This window comes from Enhydra lutris, unplaced genomic scaffold (assembly GCF_002288905.1).
Source record: "Enhydra lutris kenyoni isolate GAN:26980312 unplaced genomic scaffold, ASM228890v2 scaffoldscaffold51, whole genome shotgun sequence".
Lineage (NCBI taxonomy): Eukaryota > Metazoa > Chordata > Mammalia > Carnivora > Mustelidae > Enhydra > Enhydra lutris.
Genome location: NW_019154135.1, coordinates 11604939 through 11627506, shown reverse-complemented (window position 1 = coordinate 11627506; position 22568 = coordinate 11604939). Strand labels below are relative to the sequence as shown.

At 46.5% G+C, this 22568-nt stretch overlaps 1 protein-coding gene across 1 annotated transcript in view; it reads left to right on the top strand.

The window, feature by feature from the left end:
• The window catches only part of LOC111157011 (ATP binding cassette subfamily A member 13), a 326661-nt gene that overhangs the window by 197570 nt on the left and 106523 nt on the right, over nucleotides 1-22568 (top strand). Inside the window, exons 47-50 of the mRNA XM_022518213.1 lie at nucleotides 6972-7221; nucleotides 13547-13642; nucleotides 18649-18718; nucleotides 22258-22376. Coding sequence (XP_022373921.1) covers nucleotides 6972-7221; nucleotides 13547-13642; nucleotides 18649-18718; nucleotides 22258-22376 — 535 coding nt within the window. The remainder of the gene's footprint in view (nucleotides 1-6971; nucleotides 7222-13546; nucleotides 13643-18648; nucleotides 18719-22257; nucleotides 22377-22568) is intronic.

The window sequence follows — 22568 nt, the reverse complement described above, 5'->3', positions numbered from 1 at the left end:
AAGGATTTAGGATCTCCCCTGTACCTAGTTGATAAAACAGTGGCAGGGTCTGAGATAACAGACTTCAATTTGGAAAGAAGTTCTGTAGGTAAAATGTCATCCAACAGCATCGCGAGCTACAAGAAGGCATTCGAGAGAGGAAGAGTCCATCAATGGAGCAAGGTTCCCTGTTGTCTTATTTTAAGAAATGTCGTGGCCGCCTTCCCCTTCAGCCACCACCACCCCGATCAGCCAGCGCCCACCAACATCGAGGCACGACCCTCCACGAACAAAAATATCATGATGGCCTGAAAGCTCAGAGGCTGGTTAGCATTTTTTCAGCAATAAAGTACTTCTAAATTAAAGGAAGTGTATTTTTTTAGACCTAATACTACTGCACACTTAATAGTGTAAATATATCTTTATAAGCACTGGAAGACAACAAAAAAAAAGCTATTTGACTCACTTTATTTTGATATTCACTGTATCGTGGGGGTCTGGTACTGAACCCACAATGTGTCTCGTGCCTGTAATTAAAACCCATTCCCAAGGAACCGTACCGTTACACTTTCCGGACAGCTCACCTGATTCTATCTTGCTGGGTTGGTGAGAAGAGATGAAATGACTTCAGCCTTTTTCTGTGTGCTAATGATTTAGAAATCCCAGATCATGACTGGGGTGCTGTGGAAAATATCTATAATACCCAGTCCTCAACCAGCTTACCATATTTCTGTCTCAGAATCTCCGTGCATTAAGATTTTTCCTGTTCTTGGAACACCCCCCTGCCCCCCACCCCCACCCCCACGCACACTGGCCATCCTCCCTTCCTGGTAGCTGATATTTGTCTACTTTGGGAGCTCCTGGCATGGCCGACTCCTTGGAGAAGCTTCCCACCCACCATTATATATGTTACCCTGTGTTGTTCAGGTTGAATGGACATGTTTTGTGACGTGTTTGACTCTTAAACGAGTTTAAGAGCCTCCTTTGAGAACGGTATTCGAAGAGATAACCTAAGGACCCAGGATAGAGTTTATACATAGTAAACACTCACTGTGTGTCAGTCTCCAAATTTAACTTAGTTCAGAAACTCTCCTGAACTGGGTGTATTTATAAATAATTGAAATGTTTCAATTATATTGTTACTATTTTTTCAATTACGTGATTCTTAAGAGTTGTTTTATCTCTAAAATTCTGTAACTCAGTAAACAGAAAATGATACCTTTTTTTAAAAAAAGATTTTATTTATTTATTTGAGACAGGGGGAGAAGACGACAGTGGGGAGGGCAGAGGGAGAGGGAGAAGCAGACTCCCCCCAACTGAGCAGGGAGCCTGATGTGGGGCTCGGTCCCAGGACCCTGAGATCATGACCTGAGCGAAAGGCCAATGCTTAATGGACTGAGCCACCCAGGAGCCCCAGAAAATGAGAGTTTCTATTTCATAAAGTTGTGCTTCATTTCCTGAATATGTATACAGTCTTGGCAAAAACAATTATTGACTACAAAATGTATAAATATTTATTGTTGAAAAAAACGGTGAAGAAAATTAAAGTAGCCATGTTCTTAGCACACAAAGAAATACAAATTATAAACTTGTAAGAAGGTTGAGATGCATGTACTACTTTAACTTTCCGAATTAAAACACACACACACACACACACACACACACACACACACACACACACACTTTATCAAATAGTATATAGAGTACCGAAAGCTTTCCATACAAGAACTTTCCACTATGGGGCACCTGGGTGGCTCAGTCTGTTGTGTTCAACTCTTGGTTTCTGCTCAGGTCATGATCTCAGGGTTGTGGGATTGAGTCCTTCATGGGGCTCTATGCTGCATGTGAAACCTACTTGAGATTCTGTCCCTGTCCCTCTGCACCTCTCCCCACTTGCAGTGCTCTCTCTCTCTCAAATAAATAAGTAAATCTTTTTTTTTTTTCAAAAAGAACTTTCCACTGTAAGTACATTTACCAAAATGCTAACTTTTACAGCTTAGTATTAATATATTTAGTAAGTTCTATTAATCCTTTGTGTTATCTTGTAACAGTTTTTCATTTGGCATATTATGAATATTTTCCTACAATTATATATTTAATGCTTTAACCCTATCTCTTTTTGGCTAATACATGCTGTTAATATTTTGGGTCATACTTCTCCATCCACCAGCACCCCCCGCCCCATTTTACTGAGCCATATTTGTATATATACTTTTTTTTTTCAAAAGATGATATAAGCCTATCTTAATTGCTTTACTCACTGACTCTGTGTAATAAACATCCTTCCCATCAGTGAGATGTCATCTGTATTATACGTAGACAAATACGGTAGAGCTGTGTTGTAACATCTTGCTACTATATTCTGTAAGATGTAACAAACCACCTTATTTGATACATTTGATGAATTTCCATTTTTTATATTTTTTATTTTTTTAAAGATGTGTTTATTATTATTATAGAGAGAAAACATGCGTGTGTGCAGGGGAGCGGGGGTGCAGTTAGGGGCAGAGGGAGAGGGGAAGAGAGAATCTCAAGTGCACTCCACACTTAGCATGGAACCCGACACGGGGCTGATCCCAGGACCCTGAGATCACAACCTGAGCTGAAACCAAGACTAGGATGCTTGACCGACTGAACCACCAAGGCACCCCATTCTTTTTTTTTTTTTTTTAATAATACAACTGTTGGATTGGGAGTCATTGATCAAAGATTGTTCATATTTGTTTCCCACAGAAAGTTCATACTCATCTGTTTCGTTAGCATGGAATAAAAAAGCCCATTTCTTTAAAAAGGCAATAATTTTAGGCATTCATGTTATTTTTAATCTTTACTGTATTACAGATCTGAAAACTTCATTGTTGCCCTATTTTCTAATATATACTGTCTCTCCTGTAGATTTTTAAAAAAAATTTTTTAATTAAGATATAATGTATTATTTGCTCCAGGGGTACAGGTCTGGGAATCATCAGGCTTACACACTTCACAGCACTCACCATAGCACATACCCTCCCTAGTGTCCATAACCCCAGCCCCCTCTCCCTCCCTCCTCCCCCCACAATCCTCAGTTTGTTTTGTGAGATTAAGAGTCTCTTATGGTTTGTCTCCCTCCTGATCCCATCTGTTTCCCATAGATTTTGTTAATGAATTACAGATTCATGCATGCTATTTGCCCACTTTTTGTTTGGAATATTCATTTTTTAAAAATTGACTTGAAGGTATTACATTTGTGATATTTTGCTTAAAGCGCTTTGAGAACATTTGGAGGAATCTAGGAATGTGAAGATCAGATTCTGGGGTGTATGCTGAGTCCTTGAGAATTTAAGGTATCCCCCACAAGGTATTAATGTTTAAACAATTGAAGCCACCAGACCAAAAAAAAAAGAAAAAAGAAAAAAGAAAAAAGAAAGAAAGAAATCTTTGGACATTTTTCCTAACTAATTTGATGGTCAGGGTAAATTGGAATGCCTAATTATAGATGTCACTAGATTCTTTAAATAGAATTACACTCATAAGTCAAATAAGACAATTCATAACAATTTGGTTCGGCATTTTAATTTTGTCCGTTAAATTATTCATGTGAATACTTTTATGAGTTTAGCCATAAATATTTGATTGATGGTTCCTTCATGACCATAAACTATTTCAGTCCTTCATTTTTCTCATTTATGTTCAGTGAACATACAGGAAGGTGGGGAGAATTTATTTTTCTTAATAACGAGAAACGTCTTTCCCCACAGAGTTATTGAGCCTGTCTGATGAGCATTTATGATGGCTGGAGGTCCACATCATACCTGTTCTGATCGTTTCACCAGGGTGGTGATAAGAATCCTCATTACCTAGAGGGGAAAATATAACTCTCTGTCTTCGGGCTGAGGGAACTGACATTTGGAGAGGTGGGGAATTTTCCAGAAGTTGCACAACACGTTGGTTGGTGGCTGAGTCTGGATTCCAATCTGGGTCAATGTAGACTGAAAGATGGAATCTTTGCCATCTCCCAGTGACTGTCATGACTGGTCCTCTCTGATCCAAGCCTGTGGGCAAATAAATGGCCATTCTCTGAGCGCACTCCTCCATTGGCAGGCACATTTACGAGGTAGACTCCAAAATCTAGAAAGTTGTGTTCTGCTTCTGTTTTTTTTTTTTTTAAGATTGTATTTATTTATTTGACAGACAGAGATCACAAGTAGGCAGAGAGGCAGGAAGAGAGAGAGAGAGAGGGAGAAGCAGGCTTCCCGCTGAGCAGAGAGCCCGATGCGGGGCTCGATCCCAGGACCCCGGGATCATGACCGGAGCCGAAGGTAGAGGCTTTAACCCACTGAGCCACCCAGGCGCCCCTGCTTCTGTTTTCTAAGCACCTGGCTGCATAGACAAAACCTTCCCTGGTATAAACAGGTGTCTGTAGGCACCTCCCAATGTAGGCATGTTTGAGCAGGTGCAAGGACTGGCAGGCAGGTGAGTGTGGGCAACTAGATGGGGATGTCACAAGATGCTTCTTATAGGCGACTTCGAAGAGTGTGGCTTTTGATAGACGATGACTGGTGGCTTAGTGGGGTCATAAGTCCTCTTATGATCATTCTGTCCCTCTTGACCCTAAACAGGGTGAGGCGTGCTTCTGTGCCAGAGAAAGGGAAGAGTACTAGAAGCATCACCTGTTCCAATGAGGAGATGCTGGGTGGGTGCCTGGATAGGGCTGCTCACCAGAAACACCAAGCCATCATTAGAAGCCTGGGATTTTCAGCCCCATCTCCATCCTCCAGGGAGGGGAGAGGGGCTGGACATGGAGTTCAGGGTGGATCATGTCTGTGTGATGAAACCTCCATAAAATCCCAATAATAAGGGCTCCCAGAGAGCTGCCGGGATGTGCTGGGAATGTACTGGAGAATGCTGGAAACCCCGCATCCCTTCCCACATACCTCACCCTACACATCGCCTCCATCTGGCTGTTTGTCTGTGTCCTCTATCCCAGCCCTTCGTAAGCTGGCAAACAGAAGTACCCGTTTCCCTGAGTCTGTGAACACTCTGGCCCATTAGTCAGACTCAAGGCATGTGTCATGGGAGACTCTGATGGACGCTCTGTCACTCAGAAAGCACAGGTAACAAGCTGGGCCTGTGGTTGGTGTCCCACGCTGGGAATGGGCCGTTCTGTATGACTGAACCTTTCCTTGTGGGGTCCCACACTCTCCAGGGTGGTGTCCAAAGTGAGCTGGTTGTGGGACACCCAGGTGGTGTCATGGAGAATTGCTTGATGTGTGGGGAAAGGCCCCACATTTGGTGACCAGAAATGTCAAAAGTGAAGGGTTATCTGTGAAGGTAAGGGATGCCTGGTGGCTCAGTTGGTGAGGCTTCTGCCTTTGGCTCAGGTCACGATCCCGGGATCCTGGGATCAAGTCCCACATCGGGCTCCCTGCTCAGCGGGGAGTCTGCTTCTCCCTCTCTCCGCTCATGCTCCATCTGTCTATCTCTTTATCAAATAAATAAATAAATAAATAAATAAATAAAATCTTAAGGGAACAAAAAAAGAGAGAGAGACTCACAGGGAGGACGGAGTAGAAAGCGCCTGGGCATTACTGTGCTCAGGAGAGACAGTGACCTGACTTCCTGTACAGGTCTCAGTGGATCTGTCTGTACATGCCCCGTGACTCATTCTCACCTTCCCCAGGCTTTCTTGGTACCAGCCCTTTCGGCTCTGCCCATGCTGATCGCAGCACTCGATTACCCTGGGTTGGGTCATTTTTTAATATTTTTCTCTCAGCCCCTAGGTGATGTCTTTTTTGAGGACAAAGCCGGAATAGTCCGGAACCTGCCGCAGGACATTGACTCACTCCATACATATGTAACAAAGGAAGGACTTAGTCCACAGACATGTTTTTGTCCCCAGCTGCTCCTCTCTGGCTCTGTGCTCACTGCTGTTATAAATAATTTATCTTCCAAAATGATTGCTCTGGGGGACTTTAACCAGATCCGCTGTGCTTTAGTAACTGCCTTTCCGTTGGGTATTTGTAAGCAGGGCCATCAAGTCAGCACACCTGACCTCTTAGAAGGGCACCCTTCCCGTTCAAATACTTCCTGTTGGGTTTTCTGGAAGGCTTTGGAAGGGATTGCTAGGAGGAGTGGGGGCATGGCTGCGTCCTTCCTGTGGACAGGGATCGGGGCTGCAGACCTTTGGTCCACTTCTCGCTTTCCCCTGGTTTTTCATCTTCACACTGGACGTGAGAGTTTTCGGTACCAGCTGCTTGGCTCACCCTGGGACAGGTCTACTGCAGCCTCTTCTGTGTGGCCCCCAGATGGCCCCTCCGATAGGGACCCAGCAAGGGGAGCAGGACAGCCCCAATGTGCGCTCAGGCCCTGCTGTCCAGCCTCCCCTCCTGAGCATGGCTCGGTGAAGGTGGGTCTTGGAGCTGGCGGTGGAAGGAGAGGAGGGCCCGGTGGCTGAAGCCTGGAGGGTTGGGGGGCTCACTTGGAGCTGGACATGTGCTCCTGGAGACCACGCTGGCCTCTTCTCTACCAGGGATGCCCCCACCCGGCAGGGGGAATAGGCTCCAGGGCTGGGGGATGGTGCTTCCTGGGCCTGACCTGGACGTCACATGGGGCATCTTCAGGAACTACTGGGCTGTGAGAACAAGAGGTGTAGCAGGAGAAGGGAGGCAGCGGAGGGGGCTGTCCCCCTTGGCACCCCTCCCCCCGCCCCGGGCGTGCACCTGGGGACATGAGGTCCATTGCTCTTGGGTTGAGTCCACATTCAGGAGCACGCTGCACTTTCACCAACAGGAGAACTCTGTCTTTGCCCTGCCAGGTCACAAGACATCCTGTGTATATAAATTTCCAGTGTCCCCCTCAGTGTGGGGAGTCAGAACGGGGGTGCTCCTGCACCCTGAGCTGCCAGAGCCCTGGAGGGATCCCCAGAACCCAGAGTGTGTTTGTGTGCATGTGTGTGTGCGTGCGTGAGGGGGCTCCCCTGGCCTCGGGCTGGCTTCATGTCCCTGTCTCTGCAGGTGATGCCCCAGCAAGGACCCCGCCTGCGTGGGGCAGCCCGCGGCCTCTGGCTCAGGCCACCGCCCTCCTGGTTAAGCGGCTCCGCCACACACGCCGGTCCTGGAAAGGCGCCCTCTCCGACCTGCTGCTGCCCGTCCTCTTCGTGGCCTTGGCCATGGCCTTGTTCATGGTGAGGCCTCTGGCCATCGACTACCCTCCCCTCAAACTGACACCAGGCCATTACGACAGGGCTGAAGCTTCTTTTTTCAGGTAAGAACCTTCTTTTTTCCCCTCTTTTACTTCCAAATTATGTCAGGATTATGAATAACAGTAACTTTGATCTTTTTTTTTTATGTTTTATTTATTTATTTGAGAGAGAGAGCACAGCAGGGGGAGCAGCAGAGGGAGAAGGAGAAGCAGACTCTCTGCTGAGCAGGGAGCCTGACGCAGGGCTCGATCCCAAGACCCCGGGATCATGACCTGAGCCAAAGGGAGATGCTTACGTGACTGAGCCCCCCTAGGTATCCCAGTAGCTTTGATACTTTTAAGAATCTCAAATATATGTGAGGTTTCATGATTTTGGAGCCCTGGGTTCAAGAGGGTAAGCCCATGGTCTAGAGATACTGAGTTTTTTCCTACTCATGCCTACAGACCTACGATATAGCTTCACCCCTAAATCAGGCGCAGGCAGAGCCCGACAACAGCAATAACTGAGCACTCTGAGCAACAGACTATCTACAGTGACGTGAATGTGGGCTCTCCCCGGTACTCACGTAGTTCTAGTGCCGACGCGATGAGTTCAGGATGACTTGAAGGTCTGCCTGGAGGAAAGCCAGTTACAACTGTGGGTGGTCCACAACCAGAGCTGCGGATAAGAGGGACTGTGGGGTTTCACAGAACCCTCCTGGTTGGCTCTGGGATGACGGCCAGGAGCTGTACGCCTGTCTCTGCAGAGACACATCTGACTTTTCTCTCGGGGTGGGAATGAGCCCATATGCGTCCCCAGGCTGGAGGAGGTCCAGGTTTGCTGCCGGTAAATTTGGAGTTTTATAGGAGATGAATTTGCATAGTGTGTTTCTAGGGGGTTAGTTTTACCGCTGGGGGCCAGACGGAGGGACCTCAGCTGGTTCCCTGGCTCCCCAGGATGAGGCAAGCTTTTGTCCCCTGAGCTCTGCCCCATGCTGAGAGCATCACCAACCTGAATGACCAGGTACAGCTCTCCTTCTGGAAGGTGATGCTTACACATCTGGGGACCGGGCGCAGCGCATATGACCAGGGGACGCATGGTGTGGAGGGCACGATGAGCTCTGCCTTTGTCAACTACATATCCATACTGAAAAAACAAGCTTAATTGGCCAGACTCTTGGTGCTTTCCAGTATTAGTTGCTTTTACAACGATGTGTAATTTGGAATTAGGTTTAGACAAATACAGGCAGAGAAGGTGAAATCGATGGCACATTGTCCAGTTCATGTCTTGGTCCTTCCGTTAATTGTGCTCTTCCTCTGTGTGTCCTTGTGATCCATGGAGCCTGGGATTAACTCACAAAGAGGATTCTGCTCTGTTTCGGGAAATGTGGACCGGCCCCAAGTGTTCCCTCTGCAAGTGGGCTCCTTTTCCTTCTGCCTAGATATTTTTTATTTTAATTTTTTTAAAGATTTTATTTATTTATTTGAGAGAGAGACAGTGAGAGAGAGCATGAGCGAGGAGAAGGTCAGAGAGAGAAGCAGACTCCCGCGGAGCCGGGAGCCCAATGCAGGACTCGATCCCGGGACTCCGGGATCATGACCTGAGCCAAAGGCAGTTGTCCAACCAACTGAGCCACCCAGGCATCCCCTGCCTAGATATTTTATGTTCCTGCCCTCATCTTCTCCGAACTGTTTTAAAGGAACGGACCAGAAGGACAGCGTCCACTAAGGCGTTCTGGCCCAATGTTCCCATCTGTGCCACACTCCCCAAGTGGGAAGGAGCTGCAACTATCCTGAGTTGTTTAATTATAAAATGTGTTTCTTGAAAAACGATAAGCATAGATACACAGTGTGGGGTTGTGCCAAAGTGGACAGGGTGTGGTGCTCTGTCTGGGGGTGTCCAGGAAAGCCTTCGAAAGGCTATTGCGCCTGAACTGAGTCTCCTCAATGATAGCTTGGTGCTCCCCAGGCAGGGAGGAGAAGTTTCTCCAGACAGAGGAAGAAGTATGAGTCACATGAAGAGAAATGAGGTAATCCGGCAGAAGTCTTTTTCCTGGCAGGTGCGGAAGGCGTTCCAAGCAGAGGCCGTATCCTGCAAGGACAATGAGCAGCAGCATTAAGAGGCTGTGAAATGTGGGCCGTGATCTAATCCGGTTTAGTTTACAATGACATTTCTTAAATGGTTGTTTCATGGAGAGCTGTTCCTTTGGGTATCCATTCTGAATGTCGCTAAAGAGATTCCCTCTTCCTGTTGGGACTGATTGAGGTGCAAAACAAAGTTAAATAGGTTTGTTTTTTATAAACTTCTCAGAGCTATTAGTATGTTGAACTGGCCACACAGAGCCAGATTTCCTCTGTTTGCTTACTTCGAGTCAATCCTGTAATGAGCATCTCTCTGAAGCCTGCGGAGGCTAGGACTGAACGTGTGTTCCGTACCCCATTATCCCAGCCCTCTGCCTCTGTCTAAACACACTCCAATTCTGTATTTGTTGTGAAGTGTACAAAAGAATCCCATGCATCTGAGAATGACCTTTTTCACTTCATAGTGCATGACTATGCACTTCCATATTGTTCCATGTTTCTGCATATCATTTGTTTTGAATATTGGACAGTATTCCGTGGTATGAATATACCACAACTTATTAATCTTCTCTCTTAATGATGGACATTAGGAGCTCTTTCCAGGTTTTGTTTGTTTGTTTTTGGCTTGTTTGTTTGTTTTTGCCATTGTGAACGGTGCTGCATGAACATTCTAGCATATTCTAATAAATGTCTAATAATAGTTATACCCATATAAGAGCCTCTCATGGCTGGTCCGAGAAACGTAATTGCTGATCACTTGCAGAGTATGTAAATAAATATCCTACTTTAGGAGATAATGCCAAACTTTTTCCAAAGCGGTTCCAATCTTGCATATATGTATCATCTTCGGTGCCTTTATGTATTTCTTAAAAATAGCCACCTTAAGAAAATGTTTATGCCAAAGAGGTGTATTTTGGGGAGCCATAGTCTACATTGGTTTGCGATCAGAGTTTCTGGATGCTGTTGTCCTTTTCAGAGTTATCAGGAGATGGTAGGTAGCGCAGCTCCCGCCCCCCCCCCCCCCCCCCCCCCAACCCCGCATGCCACCCCCCCACTCCTCTCACCCTCCCACCCTCCCACAGTCCCCACCACCCCTGCAGCTGCCCGTTTGCCTGGTTCTCTTTTCTTCTTAGATAATATTTTCTGTCTGTAAGCTTATAGGATTTCTTCTTTGTTTTTAGAGTGTTGGATTTTTTTCTTGTTTTTGTTTTTTAATCTTTTTCTCAAGGGATCTGCGGATTTCAGTCCAGGGGGCTCCATTAACAACAGGAAGCCCCTTTGGGGTGGTGTTTAGAAATATGTATCTGTTCTGTACCAGCAAGCTCCCTGGGTCACTCTGATGCTTGGTAAAATTTGTGAGTAACACGGAGAGAGAAACAGTATCCCGTTAGGTACTGCCTCCAGAATCAGGATTAGGCACTGATTTTCACTTTCTAAAGTCTGGTAATGACAGATTTCACTTGGTTCTAACAGCACTTTAAAATATAGCTGAGGTTTTGAAGACAAGCACAAAGTAATAGTTTTAGGAACAAGCATTTGAATCTTCAGACCACAAGGGACAATTTAAAGCCAGTCTTTTTTTTTTTTTTTAAAGCAGTGATCTCTAGACCTAAGCAAAAACCTAGTAGAAAGCAAACCATAACTTTTAAACTCGCACTTAGTAAGTCTAGTAAGTAAGCTCCAAGCAAACCACTTTGTAGATCAATATGTTTTTCAGAAAAAAAAGATTTTAAACTTTCATATTTGTTCTTGGATTAATGGGTCAAAAGAAAGCAATCCAGAGTGTTTCTACAGATGCCACAAATAATGTTTTCTTTTTATGGGCAACAGTTCAGTGGAAAATATGTCCCTTTCCTTGTAAACGTGTTTTCTCATTTGTCAGAAACTGGGAGGTTGTTTATGCAGAGGTCACAACACCGACTTAGGAGACATTACTTTGGTGTAAATTTCAGTGTGTTTCATCACTGTCCTTTCTCTCCACTGCTGTACGGAATCCTATTAGGTCAACTGTAAACCACCCGAATACTTAAAAACCTTTGTTGTGTTTTATGCAGTGGGGAAGATGGCATTTTCCTATAAGTAATTACTCTGTGCTGGATGCTACAGCCATGTTCCTATCCTAAGCTTATGCAGAGGTATGGCGCTGAAAAGAGTTGTCCTCTGCAGAAACACAAAACTAATTTGTTGTCATGAATTGGTCTTTCTTTTCTATTAAAATTGTTCCTCTCTGAAAGTTAAGAGGTCAAGGAAGACCATATTTAAGGAGGTAAAATATTTGGGTAGTGATGAAGGATTAGCCCAGTCGTAAGATCACAGTTTGCTTCATGAATTATTTTTGAGAATCTACGGTGTTCCAACTGCAGTCCTAAGCCTGGTGTCCTTTCTCCCCTGGGTCGTTTTCTCCCGTGATGAGAGGGGATCATCAGTTAAAAACTAGTGGTTTTTAAAACCACTGGTGATGTCAAAAGCCAGTGGTGAAGGTCTCCAGGCCACTGGGCAGGAACAAGAGAGAAGAGAGAGGAGGCAGAGGAGGGCTCACAGGAGAAGGAACTCAGAGCTCAAATGCCGCTGATGACTTAGAAGCAAGTGCAGGGAGAGGGGATGCACTTTTGGGGAAACTGCAGGGCAGGGGAGGAGCTGCCCAATTAAGGTGGTTTAGTGGGACTGGGCGGGGCCAGGCGGGGAGAGCCTGGATGGGAGGGGCCAACTGGGGTCAGGTGGAGTTGAGATTGGCTGGGAGGGGCGGGGCGGGGGGCAGGTGAGGTTGGGCTGGGCTGAGGTGGGTCTGGCCCGGTGGGATGGGGTGGGGTGGGGTGGGGTGGGGTGGGGCAGATGAGGGTGGGCTGGGCCGGGCAGGGGAGGAGTGGGGCGGCGTGCAGCCTTCTGGGAGACAGTGCTGGGCAGCTTTTGCCCAGAGATGGCAAGGTCCCAGGAGTGCTGGGGGCGCTTAGTTCCCTTCTCAAGGCGCATAGGTAACGAGGAAGGTCACAGGGGCGGCAGCTGATCAATGTGAAGCTGAGGAAACATTATTTGGTGTGTTGGAGGCTCACTGAGGGGATTAGGAAAATTTGAAATCTCAGTCAAATCCCATAACTGGGCAGAAGGCTGCACTGTGGGAAACACCGAGGTTTCTTTTCGTTTTGGGCTTTTATTGGTGCTTCTGGGTCGTGGAGGTTCAGTAAGACTGAGCAGCTCGCCCCCCCCTCCCCAAGCCCGTATTTGATTGCCGGGCGGATTCAGAACCGTGATCGGGAATCAGCATCTCGCTGTCTATAAGCAAATCGGGAGACGCCGTGTTTGGACAGGACACCGGGGTCTTACATTCCTTACAGGAAGCTTCTGTTTTAAGTTGTTTAAAATGAACCTTTGTGTGCATTTGTTAATGTACCTGCTGCTTTCCAAAGAGATTTGAGGCCACCCTCTACATGTAAGTAACGCTCATGCTAGTAGCACATCATTTTTCTTTATCTTGGGGGAAAGCGTTCCCTACCATGTCTATTCAGAAGCATTTTGAATAAATGATATAAGTTCTGGAAGTAATAAACCTCCTTTCTTTCGGAAATGCAGTAGTAATTCAGAGTTTTAATTACTTCAAAGAGGCCACTCCCAATAAGTACAATTTAGACAGATTTAAATGCTCTTTTCCTCTCCATTTTCTCAAGTCAAGGTATCTCTCTCACTCCATGTATGGAATGTAATAGAGTTTGTTTCCACACCTCCCCAGGTTAGAGGAATAGTGTGTCTTACCGCCGACAGTGTCTTTAGCAAGGAAATTAAGCCTTGGCTGTTCCTCAGCAACTATCACCTGACTTCTGATGTTTGTGCCAGTAAAATAAATATGATAATTGATGTCTACTTAAAGCACACACAGGATTTACCAAGAGAATGGTTGTTCCATATAGCTCACATATAGAAAAAAAAGCATAAAAATACAAACTTCTATTGCAGAGTGGCCAATAGAATATTCAGACAAACCAGAGTTCCAACATTAAGAGAATTTTTAAAATAAATTTTAATATATTAATGTGATGAGACCTTCTGCAACCTTTAAAATTCGTTTTAAAAAGCCATGCAAAAATGCCAAAGATGACAATGTTGCAGAAGTGAGAAGATGAGGACAAGAATATAGTGTGAGCGTTAATATGTAACAATTAATATGTAACAATGGTTTTGCTTTACTATACTAACTCAACAGTAAGCGTTATCTGCGATCACAGATCTAAGAATCATGTGCCCCGATCAGCTCAGCTAGGGTGTGCTGTCCTGTGATCTCTGCCAGCAAGTACTAACACGGCCACCTTATTTCTTTTGTCTTCCGATAAAGCAGCCGTGGGAGCGGGAGCGAGGGCCAGGATCTCACCCACGTGCTTCTGCGGAAGTTTGGAGATCAGGATCCACTCTGTGCTGATTTGAACCCAAACCTGTAAGTATCAGTTGTCTTTGTGAGAGTGTGCCCTCCACCCACAACCCTGCAGACCCCGAGAACCATCTCCCTGCCTGACTTGTCTTTCCCCTTGCAGGTTCATTTTATTTTCTTTTTAAAAGACTGTAATTATTTATTTTAGAGATGGGGAGAAGGCACAGAGGGAGAGGGACAAGTAGACTCCATGGTGAGCACAGAATCCACCTGAGGCTCCATCCCATTACCCTGAGCTCATGACCTGAGCTGAAATCAAGAGTGTGTGGGGTGCCTGGGTGGCTCAGTTGGTTGAACGACCGCCTTCAGCTCAGCTCAGGTCATGATCTTGGAGTCCCAGGATCGAGTCCTGAATCGGGCTCCCTGATCGGGGAGTCTGCTTCTCCCTCTGACCTTCCCCCTCTCATGCTCTCTCTCTCATCTGTCTCTCTCTCTCTAATAAATAAAATCTTAAAAAAAAAAAAAAAAGAGTGGGTGGATTAATCCACTGAGCCACTCAGCTCCTTCACCCAGCCCGCCTTGCAACGTTAAGTGACATACATTAGCCTAAGGAGTCAGTTAGGCTACATAGTTGCCCCTTCTTTCCTTGGTAAACACAAATACAAGCTTTATATTATAACTAAGAAATTAATAATTAATAGTATTCAATTTGTCTGATAAAACCCAAAGGTAAAAAGCATGAAGTAGCAAGTAAATATGAAATGTGTGGTAACTTACTTTTAGGGAAAACTTGTACCTAAGGAAAGACTGTATTTTTTATTTTTAACCAAAGGAACTTAAAATGGTTCACCTGTTCGAGGTGAATTTCGTTGAAGATTTTTTTCCTTCTAAGATTTGAAAGTGATAACATCGAGACAACTTTTTAACGAAACTCGTGAAAGCCTGCCTTTCTTCGTAAAGAATTTCCTCTCTCAGTTTGCTTGACTGTTACTTATTGAGCATCTACTATAAGAGCAGTGCTGTGGGAGGAACCGGGGTTGATGTCTGACCTGGCCCTGCTCCAGGAATGGACAGTTCCGGGAAGAGCACGTGGGGAACGTGATAAAACCACAAGGATGTGTTAAGTACCAAACTGTACGCTTTGGAGTCATAAATATAAAAATCTAGACAATAATGCACTATTGACAGTAGGTTTTTCTAATGGGCGAGGACACATCAGTGCATTAGTCAAGTCATCAATCAGGAGGGAATAACTATTAGGGGCTCGGTATGGACGAATTAATGGGAAGTTAATTATGTCGCCTCACTGTAGTCTGGTGTTGAAAAACAAAGTAATTCCGTTTACTAAGCAGGAGCTTCCATGGCAATACCATTGTGTCCGCCCCTTTGCTGCACCCGGGGTGGGGGGGTGTGGGGGGTGTTGAATGTAAAACAGGCTTGGAGAAACTGACCAGCAGCCCAGGGCCTGTGGAGAACTGGGCTGGCCCTGCCTGTGGAGTGTGGCTGGCTGATGAAAGGACGTTTTTTTAAAAAAAGATTTTATTTATTTATTTGAGAGCGAGAGAGATCGCACACAAGCGGGGGCTGCTGCAGAGGGAAAGGGAGAAGCAGGCTTCCTGCTGAGCTGGGAGCCTGATGCAGGGTTCGACCCCAGAACCATGAGATCATGACCTCGGTCAAAGGCGGACGCTTAAGGACTGAGCCACCCAGGCGCCCCCAAAGGACATTTCTTTATCGAATTTCTCCAGAGAGGGAAAAAGTAGATTCAGTGCTAAGAACAGCAGAACATATTTAGAATTGCAGTTCCTTTCCTGGCACTCCTGATGGCTCCCCATCCTCATCCCTCCCCAGGCTCAGAACCCCCTCCTTCAGCTGCTCTCCCCACCCCCTGCAGCTAGCTCACCCTCCTTGGTTTTTCTCTTCAGGCTTTCTTTTCCTTCCAGAATCTGTGTGTTGGTTTTCTCCTTTCTCTGGGGAAATGCACAGGGTCTATTCTTAACCATTCCTATTTTGTAACCTTTCCTGCTCCTTTGTCTTGGTCACAGGGACAAAAGGCTTGGGGTGGGGGGGGCTGCCTCACTCAAGAATGTTATTTTAGGGGCTGAAGGCTTTTCCTTTCTTCCCTTCTAGGTTCTTTAGCAGGTCTAATAATTAAATCCTTCTAAGACAAATGAACGGGAGAAAAACAAATTTAATTAGTATGTATGGGAGCTCAAAGAAGTGACCAAAGCAATCAGCTGGGACACCTTTTAGACTAAGAGACAATACATTTGTAAAGAATCTACAAAACAAAGAGGTTTGGGCTTGGGGTAGGCCATTGGTAAAGAAGAAACAAGGTTTGCTTATACAGGATTCTCCAGAAAAGAAGAGAGGGTACCTTCCTCAGGGAGACATTTCTCCTACTTTCAGGACAAAGGGTCTGAGTGCCTGGCCTCCACCAGCTCTTTCCTCTGTAAATTTAATCCAAAATAATCAATATATCACGGTTGCATATTTTGGGGCAGAATGCCCTGGGCCCGTCACTATGAATACTTATATTAATAATTTCTGCCCATGTGACAAAAATAGGCTTGATTTACTAAGATCCCAGATGGAAGCAAAAGGTTTTCCTTAAGACAAGTAAATTTCCTTCTGTAAGTGAAAGCTAGTCCTGAATTTCGGGATATCTGTATTTTCCTTTCCTGGCAGACTTGACCAATCATTTCATTGTTAAATTAGAGGAATCATTTTAAGATACTAAGTGGGATTCTGCTTACGGGTTATTTTTCTGTTGAGTTCCTCTGAGTCTCCTGTGGAAGGGTATGATGATGAATGCCTGACGTTTACCTCTTTTTGCACGGAAGGTAATAAAGAGCTCCAAAAAAATTAATTGTGGTATAAGCCTGACCTAAAATACAAGTTTTCCCATCATAATACATGATGTGTTATTTAAATTTTAAAATGTGCTTGAAGTTGCCAGTTTTTGAAAGGCAACTTGTAGCTTTCAGTATTTCATTTCATTTTACCAGGTTTGTGATCGGGTGACACTTTCCCCTCCGTCTCTGAGGCAAAATGGTCCCTTTGCCACCCATGCTTGTTGATGCTTTACAGAGAACAAGAGTGGAAGGAAGCAGATTTTTTTATTTCCACTGAACTGTGAAAGCCAGGTGGGGAGAGGTGGAAGGTCATTTCCATGATCCGACGGTCTGTAGCAGTATGAGGAACCGTCTCGTTGTCCTCTGACTCCCAGGGCTCCTGAGGTTGGGTCCGCAGCTAGGAGCAGCCGGTGACACATTCCTTCGGGGGAGACTCAGGATGTTGAGGTGAAGCCCTGAGATCCAGAGGAGTGCGCAGATCCGCCCTGGTGGGGAAGGGGCAGAGAGCCCGGCACTGGCTGCCTGAGCCCACATCTCAGCTCTACCTTGTCTCTGCCGTGTGTCATGGGCAAGTTCCTAACCCCAGCTCTGTTTCTGCATCCCGGGCTCCCGGTTCTCTAGAAAGAGCAGCGCTCAGCTCAGGTGGTCCTGTTATTGGACCGGGTATCTGTTCTGAACTCAGGTTCAATGGTTCGCTCCTGGAAACCTGATACTTGAGGGACAAAGGGTGGTGGGTGAGGAAAGTCTGCTTCATTCAGGAAGCTGGCTATCTGGGAAGATAAAGTGGGCTATGGTCCCAAAGGCCATCTTCTAGGCCAAGCGGGAGAATTTTAGAGGGGAGGTGCTGGAAAAGCGCTGGGGTGGGTGGGTGGGGGGGCTCCCTGCCAGAGAAGTGAGTGCTTGGTGCTGAGTCACCTGTCCACAGGACCCTGAACAGACTTGCTGGCATTGGCAGGTGTTCTCAAATGCAGTCAGAGCTGGTCTTCTGGGAAATTCTGGTCCTTCACTCTCCAGGCCAGTGGTCTGCAGATCTCAAGGCGAGTGAGTGAGGTCTGCTATAGACCAAGGGGCTTAGGTCCTCGAGCAAGGCACTTTCGGCTTGAAGTCAGTTCAGCCTTCAGACGGGCTGAGGTGCCCTTGCTGCCCCCGTGGGAAGGGCTGTTGTTTCTTTAGGCAAGTTTGTGTCTCAGGGCCCTTTCCTCCTGAGATCAGGCCCTTAGGGCAGCTCCCTCCTTCTGAGATTCAAAATGCACACCAGACAGGAATCTCAGCCTCCCCTGCATTCAGGAGATCTGAAACCCAGCATTCCCGAATGCCGCATCCCAGACCGGAAGAAGCCAGGTTCTCGCTGACCTGCTTCCGTGGACACAGCAAGGGTCTTCTTGTCGTTGCCTGGATGCATTGCACCTTGGTGGGAGTACGTGGGAGCAACACAGCCCAGAGCCAGGAGCTCAGGGCACCAAAGACCTGTCCTACTCAGTGTGACCTTGGACGAGCTCTCTCTCAGAGCATCCACTTCCCCTTCTGAAAAGTGGGGCCAGCGGGACATTTTGGCAAAAATCCCGGCAGGGTGTCTGTTGTTTGGGAAATGTTCGTTTCCTCCCTTCTTGACCAAGTTTTGAGGAGAGAGGGATGATTATTACTAAAGCAACTTCTGATTTATGAACATCAGGAAAAAAGAGATGGAGACTCCAAGGGTGAGAGCCCCCAGGGAACTTCAGGATGAAAGGTTTGGAGCCACTCCACGAGGTCCTTTCCTCACCGTTTCTGTCCAGCAGCCTTTCTTCATACTGGAAAATTAATCCTTGTTTTTCTTTAAATGCTGATTAAATCGCTGTGTCGCGCCATGAAGCCAAATTAGCAGCTCCTGTGCTTATCGCTTGCTGGAGTGGTGCGCAGAGCGGAGTGCCCGAGAGCAGGTGTCTGCGCAGGCAGACGAGCCCCCGGCCCCGGCGCTCATCCCCAGGAGCTTTGGTAGCACTTTTTGTACAGCCAACCAAGTGCGCATCGTTTAATAGAATGGAAACATTGTCATTGTAATGAAACGTTGTCATCAGATTAGCAGCTCAAGCTGTGAAGACAAATGTAAGAGCTCTGCCTTCTGCAGCAGGAGATGACTATCTCCTGCGCGGCTCTGGGCTGATGCAACTCGCTTTTATGGAAATCAACGAGCTCTGTAATCGAAAGATCATCCTGAGTCTCTCCTTTGTTTGCTAGGAGGAACTCTTCATGCTGGCGCGTGGATCCCCCGTCTCAGGCCCGAAAGCCCGACTCCTGCGGCTGCCTGGTAGGTTTCTACAGTGTGTTTCATCCTTTGTAGGTTTCAAACCTCAAGTCACAAAAACGAGCTTACTCCATCTACGACGTCTACGACGTCTTCATTACAGTTAACTCAGGGAGCTTCTGCGACTCTCTGCTTGACCTGATTAGCTGGTTCTGGGAAAAGTTACAGTACACAGAGTGGACATTTACATGATATGATGTTCTGTGGACTCTACAGTGAGCTGGGATGTTCTTTGGGCTCTACAGTGACCCTGCTACTCATTTTTTGCTGTTCATGACCATTGACATCTCTGACAGCATTTAATAAGCACATTAATCTTCAATTCATGAGAAAGAAGCTAGAATTGCCTTTTGGGGAGACATTTCCCCCAATTTTAAGTCAGGATGACCTCCAGCGTCCTGTCTTATACGTGCTGGAGTGTGGAGAGCTGCATATTAGAAGCTAAGGTACCACCTGTCTCGTCTGATTACGGCTGTCCTACAGAAATAGATGGGGGTATGGATTCCACTGTTAAAGCGGGGCTCTAAGCTCTCCGCTCTTCGCCAGGGTGGGAATTGGAACTTACTTAGCTGACTGGAACTCATCTCAAAACAAATGTCAAAAGGTAATTAATAAGAAAGCCTCAGCCTGTTAGCCACACTCGCCAAGCTAACATGCAATCCTGATTTCCAGAAAGGAAAAGCAAGTCTCAGTTGAAATGGACCAAGGGTCTGCTAGGAAAACATGGTCCCATGAAGCCCATGTTTCCAGGGGTTTTCTGTTTAGTGGAACATGGGATATATTTCTTTTACTAGCGTAGTGACTTGAGGAGGTTTTTTTTCTGGATGGAACTGGCCTGTTTTCTTCTCTGACGCAGAGCGTGGGCACGTGAGTGAGAGCAGTGGCACAGCCCCGTGGCAGAGGCGTGGTTGGTGGCTGACCTGAGAGTTTGCCGAGACTCCACCCATGTCCCGGGGCCTGGCTGTCCGGCTGCTCAGCCATCTTGCATGCTCCTTTGCAGGGACAGCCCAGCTACCTCTGGTGCCCGGTTTTTTGGACACAACGATGGATTCCTCCCTCTCTTGTTTATTCCCTTCTCTTATGAAACAACTAATTTTTCATTCTGTGCCCTTATTCCTGGCCTTGATTTAATCATTCTGTTCAATCAGCACCTTTTCCTGTGAGCTACCTTAGCTCCGTTGTCACTAGACTGGGTGTCAGTGGCAAAGAAACGAATGACAGAGATGTTCCTAAACTCACGCCAACTTGCATGAACCATAACATTGCAGTATTATGCACGGAGGGAAGAAAGGTTCCTGTGAAATAGCCAGACAAACCTCGGACATGCAGGTTGGGACGCGCTTTGAGAAATGCTGCTCCACACGTTGGGAGGCAGAGGACTCTGGTCCAGGAGACGGGACGTCCAGGTGGAAATCAGACCTGCTGCACGGAATGGTGCCGCCTTACAGGCTGGCCCAGAGGGGCCGCACACGGTGTGCGGGAGGACTGCCAGTACCCAGCGCTGCGTCTCCACTCTCCAGAGATCATGCTGAGCCCAGTTACTGGAAGGCAAAGTATTTCTCTCCCCTTAAATTCACAGGTGTCACCCAGAGGCCCTGGTGTGCATGAATACGCCCATTCCCTGGGGTTTTCATTGATTGTGTGAGTCTCTCCGAACCTACAGCAGTGATCCAGGGGCAGCCCTGCTTCTGAGGGGGGACATGTTACTTTGTGGACATGCCACTGCAAGGGAACTGGAATCGAGCTGGCTCCGGAGAACAAGGGGTTGTTTCAGGCTTCAGTGTCCCGGGAGAACCCCAACATATGACTCAAAGCCTGCCATCAGCAAAGAGCGTGGCTTGCCACAGACCGAGTGGAGGGAGCACTCGCTTCCTGTCTCTGCTATAATGACTTGTCATAGATAGGGTGCCTTCAAGCAACAAGTCCATCCTATCACTGCCTCGAGTCAGACGTCTGAAAACCGGTGTACAGGGATGAAATCAGGGTGCTCTGCCTGGAGGCGGTGACAGGGTCTGTTCCTATCCCTCCCAGCTTCTGCTGACTCCTTCCTTCCTGTTCCTTGTCCTCCTCTCTCTCTGCCTCTCCCTCTTCCAAGGGTGCATGTGCCAGCTTTAGGACTTACCCTGACACTCTAGATAAGTTATTTTGCACTTTCTTATGTATAAAGTTGGTAGAAACTTATTTTTTGCTTTGTATCATTGAAATACATTTTGTTTTGGTAAATGAACTGTGTATAAAATATTTATGCCGTTAAAACTGTTTTTAGAAAGTATTTTTAATTTCAGCAAGTTTGGTTACTTGTTGCGTGACTATTAACACAGCTGACTTTTTGTGTCAGTGCAATGTATATTTTTTTGTCCTGTTACTAACTTGTAAGCCCTAGTAACGGCCGATTATTTGTACAGCAACAGAAGTAAATTTGAAGATAACTGGCTAAAAAAAAAAATGCTTACTTGAATAACGTCTGCAAAGTTTGCCATCAAAGCCCTTACAAGTACGTTCCCGAGATTCAGACCTGACACCTCCGCAGGCCAGTGTTCAGCTTACTACAGAGGGCATGTTGGGGTGGAACCAAACAGATAAGATTAGAAAGAGAAACCAAGGACATGTTCTAGTGCACCTGACTTCTCGATTGGAATTTGAATTTTTCTGCAAGGCAAGCACCTGAGTGAACCCGGCTGCTCTAGAGAGATGTGTCCATCTAATCCAGATGGATTAGAAAGGAAGCTGGAGGTAGGGAAACCAGACAGGGTGTTGCGTTCCCCTGGACTGAGGTCACTGACATCTGCAGAAACTGATAATGACTCTCATTCCTTTCCCCGTCTTTCCTGTCCATTCGATCACAAACCTGGAAGCCTTATCTTGAATTTATCTATGACCTTTACTTGCCATCCTTTTACAGGTGTCTGATCCCTTGAAACCCAGGAGCTGGGGGAGGCTGGGTTCACTTCCAGCGTGCGGATGGGAAAGCTTTAGAAGCTGAAGTGAGCTCCTGGTGGTGTAGCTGCCTGAGTGGGTTGTCTTTTCTAGACCGTTCTGGGAAACAGAGTCTGGATCCTGATGGTGCTGGGGCGAGCCTCTCTGAGCAGCGTGGCTCTGGGCAGGTGTCAGCCCTCCCAGTGAGTGCTGGACCAGAGCCATTTGGCTTCTACTTACGGGACTTTTGCGAGAGACATGGTCTCTTGAATTCTACTGTGTAGTGACCCTCAACTCAGTGCCTCAGTTTCATCAGATGCCAGATCACCCCTGTGAGAGTATTGTTCCCTTTTGAATTCTTGCAAATCCACCCAAACTTGCATGCAGAGAAGGATGTGAAGTTCCCAGTCAAAACCGCGGGAGAAGGTCACAGTGGGATTCTAGTATAATTCTCAAACGCAGGTGACTCTCAAGGAGCTTAGCAAACCAGAGCACGGAAAAGCCCACAGAGAAGTTATGAGAAAAGGAAAAGGAAGCTGGTGAAAGTCATGTTGAAAGTTATTTCAGAGAGGCTGTGTGTGGGTTATAACAAAGTTTCTATTTTCCCTCTTTGGAAACAATTACAGAAGTGTCCAAACACAAGCACTGGGGCTCCCTACCTGACCAACCGCCAGGGGCACACTTTGCTGGACCTGTCAGCCTTCCACCTGGAGGAGTACTTGCTGGTGCCGTCGGAGAGACCCAGGTGGGTCCAGATTGTCCCTGGGTCTTTTCTGTTCTTCAGGTCACTGTGGGAAGCCTATTGTTTCAACTGCCAGCATTCTTTTTCTTTTCTTTTCTTTTCTTTTCTTTTCTTTTCTTTTCTTTTCTTTTTTTTCTTTTCTTTTCTTTTCTTTTCTTTTCTTTTCTTTTCTTTTCTTTCTTTTCTTTTCTTTTC